The 4403-nt window shown below is 37.8% G+C and overlaps 1 protein-coding gene across 1 annotated transcript in view; it reads right to left on the bottom strand.

Moving 5' to 3' along the window:
- Window positions 1-2317: 2317 nt before the first annotated feature.
- Window positions 2318-4403, bottom strand: part of SCNN1A (sodium channel epithelial 1 alpha subunit) — a 17380-nt gene continuing 15294 nt past the window's right edge. The window contains exons 11-12 of the mRNA XM_015814054.1: window positions 3888-3963; window positions 2318-2751 (exon numbers count right to left, since the gene is read on the bottom strand). Coding sequence (XP_015669540.1) covers window positions 2431-2751; window positions 3888-3963 — 397 coding nt within the window. The 3' untranslated portion in view covers window positions 2318-2430. The remainder of the gene's footprint in view (window positions 2752-3887; window positions 3964-4403) is intronic.

Below are 4403 nucleotides of genomic sequence, written 5' to 3'. Positions count from 1 at the left end.
ATGATATGGAAATGGTGCATTAAAGTCCTGCCCAGCTGCTATCAACACAAGTATATAGACTACAGCATACTGAAATTAGAGCGATACTTGTCTGTCTTGCATTGTTAATATGGCACAGGGGATTAGGATTATTCTAGTGTACTTAGGGTATCAACCTTTAATCATTGCCCTTTATGTTACTTCACCTGTTGTGTGCCAGATATATTTTCTCTACACTCCATCATGGCTGTTTTAAATGCAGAGAGAGTATTGTATTTGCTACAGATGTACCGGAAAAAATTAACCATAGCACATGGAATGGGAAGCTATAACTTGCTGACAGTGTATGTGTACACATATACCATGTATTCAAAAGTGCTAAGAGACGTGCCATTGCGTGGTTGAGACGTGGTTCTCAACCTTTTCTTCACTACAGACTCTACATACCTTTTGTGGCCACGGACCATGACCATGGACCACCAAGACTTAATTCAAGATTTAAATCATAACATTTCTTCAAGTTGTAACAAAAATCACAGCCCCCCAGGTGTCTGTGGACCACAGGGTGAGAACCACTGATTTAACTTACAGATATGGAGAGGATTCCAAAAAGAAGAACAAATAGCAATAATAAACTTTTTTAAAGAGATCTCCAGAAGAGGCTACACAACCAAAGTAACTTAAATTAAACCTGAATGATTATAGAATTGCACTGGTACTCTGGGTTTCGGTCATAGTTATACTTTCCAGTCAAAATCATAAGATGTTTTCCCTTTCAGAAAATACATTTTTAATTTGATATGCCTAATGTTAAAAATGCAGAACAAAACCAAAACTTTTTTTTGCAAAAAATATTTGCCCAAAAGGGGATCCTTATAATATGATAGCTACAATCATTTTATCTGGTTAAGCTAACATATCAGTAAACATTCAGAGAGAGTCTTCTTTGGAGAAGTGGCTGTCCATATGCAGTCAAGGAACAAGGAAATCTTTAAGAACTCAGAAGGAAGCACTGGGAGAGAAACACTGATGTTGGTGGGATTCTTGCTTCATTGCCAATGGAAATCTTCACTGCTGAAAGCACTTTCCATTTTTACTGGCTGTAATACGCAAATAGTACAATATTTTGTGGAGAAAAGGGCTAAAAGTCTAATTCAGTAAAATTCTTCAATTGGAAGGGCTGGAGATCCATACCTTTTCCTTTTTTGTTGATGAGATGAAACATAGAAGGTGGACCTTGATTGATGGAACACTAGTGGAATGTTCGTAAATTAATCTTTTCTTTGTAGGTTAGTGGGTTTCTGCAGAACTAGCATAGAGAAGTTGTATGCTAGAAAACAACAAATATGTATTAAAACAACAATGCTTTCTAACAATATAAGTTAGAAAGTCTGACCTTCTAACCCCATCCTGGATTTTTTGATACAGTACTATTGACAGGGAGAAAAGGAAGCTGATGTTCACATAACTATGTTTTGCTTGTGGAGAAGTATCATATTTGTTGAATAGAAAACGGTGACAATATGAAGCCCATCCACACACTTCAAGAATGAACCCAAGACTAAGAATACACTGTTTTTGTGGCATTAGCTCTCAGGAGAACAAAGGGAGTGGGAAACAGTTTGTTTAACTGAAGTCATTCAGAGGGAGGTACACAATACAGGAGCTGGATATTGAGTCTCAAGAGTAGTAGAGCAAGACGTAACATCCATATTAAATGCAAAATAAAGTATACAGTCTTCAAAGCTTGGATCCACTCATAAGGAAGAGAAGTGGATAAAGATCTTGATATAGCTTGCTTAAAGAAGCACTGATTGAAGTGTACCTTTGTAGTTCATGGACCCAGAATTGGGGAACCTTTACTTTTCAAAGTATGGAAGTTTATCCATGTATATGTACTAGGATTGTTCTAATCCTAGGAAGCTTTCATATCCTGTTTAGCTGTTCTCATTTCAAATGCATAACTTCAAGCAGCAAAGAGTTCTAGCTATTTCAAGGGATGGGAAAAATATTGAAAAGCTTGTGTTTTGTTTTTAACCTACAAGAAAGGGGTTAGGTGTCTTTGTCCACTTGACTTTAATTTGATCAGCAAGTGGCCTCAAAGAAAAGAAACGGGGAGCAACAACCCAGATCAATTTGTAGAAACTTACTTTACAAAATACATGGGGGAAAGAATATCTACACACAATCCATCTTTAATTTTGTTTGGTGGTGGACAGATACAGACTTGAGGAATTTGCACTCACACCAAGGACAAAGTGAGAAAGAAAGGTGCTTTCATGTCACTGGGTCTGTACCTTCGAAATTCTTTTAAATGACATGCAGGCCTATCTTCTCCGGGTTTGAGAATCCAGCTAACCAGTTAGTTCCAAGTGCTGAGTCTATACGTCAGCATTAATTGGAGTACATAACAATGTCATATCCAAAGCATCCATATCCAAAGTCTGGGTTTTATTCTGTTCTCCTGCAAGAAACTCTGTGTAAGTCTAATGTTTCTAAGGTGTTATAGGATGGCAGTGCAGTGATCCCAGTCTCGGCAGGCATTTCTTGTGGAGTTTTGTGAACTGCAAGTACATTGTGGAAGACAGAGTTATTTGTGTTGCTGGGTGTATAAAGATCCGAGGATTGATATAAGTACAGCCGGCGGAAAACCAGGATGCAGGTGACGATCAAAAAATCCAAAATCAACTCAGCCAGTTCCACCACAGAAAGGACTGATGAACCAAACCAAAGACTCCATTGGTTCCCTAGCTGGGAAAGTAATGTCACCACCTATACAAGGAAAAAACAAAATAAAATAAAATAAAAGTGGTTCAAAAAGATCTCTTTCTCTGTGTGCAGTTGATGTATTGATAGGGGGTTTACGAACTAACATCTTTTGCTTTGGTATTGCCTAGATTTTAGGAGTTTTGTTGTTGGTTCTAGGAATTGGAAAACCACTCTGTTTATACATAAGAATGGGTATGCTGCTTTTGTCTCAAAAGCAGGATCAATCCTGTCAAAGTTGAAATTGCATTTTGAAATTTAATCCAATGCTTAATGATACATTGCAAAAAGAAAATGGTTATCAAGCTTTGGCTATCATTTTGATTTGTTGAATGAAATTAAGGTAAAATTACCCTGTCATTGTACTATATATGAAATGTTGATCGCTTACAGCTATATATCAGCTGTGATATTCTGCTGATTCTTGTCTTTTGCTAATGGTATCAACTGTAAAATTACTGAGACCTACAGTAAAATTACTGGAGGTCAAATGTTCTCAATTACTGAGAAATGTTTGCAGAGCATACAAATCTAAAGTGCATGCATGACTCTAGAGTACATTCACCATAAACATTTGCTTAAATGAATGGGTAGATTGAGGGTAAGAAAAAATAGCTAAGTTTTCCCCCTGATCAATCTAGTATCGGTATCCTTTCAAAATGTCCTGCTGGCTAGGTAGTATTGAAGCATAGACTAAGAACTTGTCCATTGATTAGTGGAAGAGAGTTTGCTCTGCCAGGGTAGGATGCCTAAAAGTATTGCTCTAATTAGTATTAATAATTAGCATTATCTGACACTGCATTCTATCTATCACCTTCCAAATAGCACCCACATTGAGAAAATACAGTCTATTGAAAATGGAAACATGGCTTAAAGGAAGATGCTGGAGAAGATCCTATAAGGATAGTTCTAGAATTTGACCAACTAGAACGGGTAGGCAACCTTGGCTCTTTTATGACTCATGGACTTCAACTCCCAGAATTCCTGAGCCAGCATGGCTGGCTCAGGAATTCTGGGAGTTGAAGTCCACGAGTCATAAAAGAGCCAAGATTGCCTACCCCTGAACTAGAAGGATGTTAAAGATGGTAGTTCTGTGATATTTTAGGCTGTTGGCAGCATGCAATCAAAATGTGTGGACATACCGTGAAAGCTGGAGATTCTCCGTTGCTTTTATAATTCCACTCGTTAAAAAATATATTCACTTTGGCAATTCCATCCCTGGCAAGAGAAGAGAGATGGAATGAGTCCAGTCTTGTTAGAAAAGTGCATCCGTCTGAGACTGCAATTCGACTCAGCCTCATTTAGGAAGAATCTCATCTCGGTGGGTCATCTTTGAGGACGCCTTTGCTTAAAATAAATGTCCTTTAGTTCAATGACCCTTGCTGCTAGGCAAATATATCTACAATAGGAGCCTTTAATACTCAAACATTCAAGGCGGAATCCTCAGATCTATACCAGTTTTAGTGCAGCTTTTAATAGCTACTTCATTGGATGTCTAATTTTACTTTAAATTCCTGTTGCGATATGCAAATCGTATAATGAGTCAGGCACTTGTAATTAATATGAGCATCAGTTCAGATGCTGGGATTGCTGCTGATCTTTAACTTCAGCACTTTATGGCTGGCAGCCTAAAATAACCTAATGGAGCCCCGAGAGGT

Source organism: Protobothrops mucrosquamatus, unplaced genomic scaffold, assembly GCF_001527695.2.
Source record: "Protobothrops mucrosquamatus isolate PMUCROS unplaced genomic scaffold, P.Mucros_1.0 scaffold212, whole genome shotgun sequence".
Lineage (NCBI taxonomy): Eukaryota > Metazoa > Chordata > Lepidosauria > Squamata > Viperidae > Protobothrops > Protobothrops mucrosquamatus.
The sequence above is the reverse complement of the archived record's forward strand: the minus strand, read 5'-3'. Positions and strand labels throughout refer to the sequence as shown.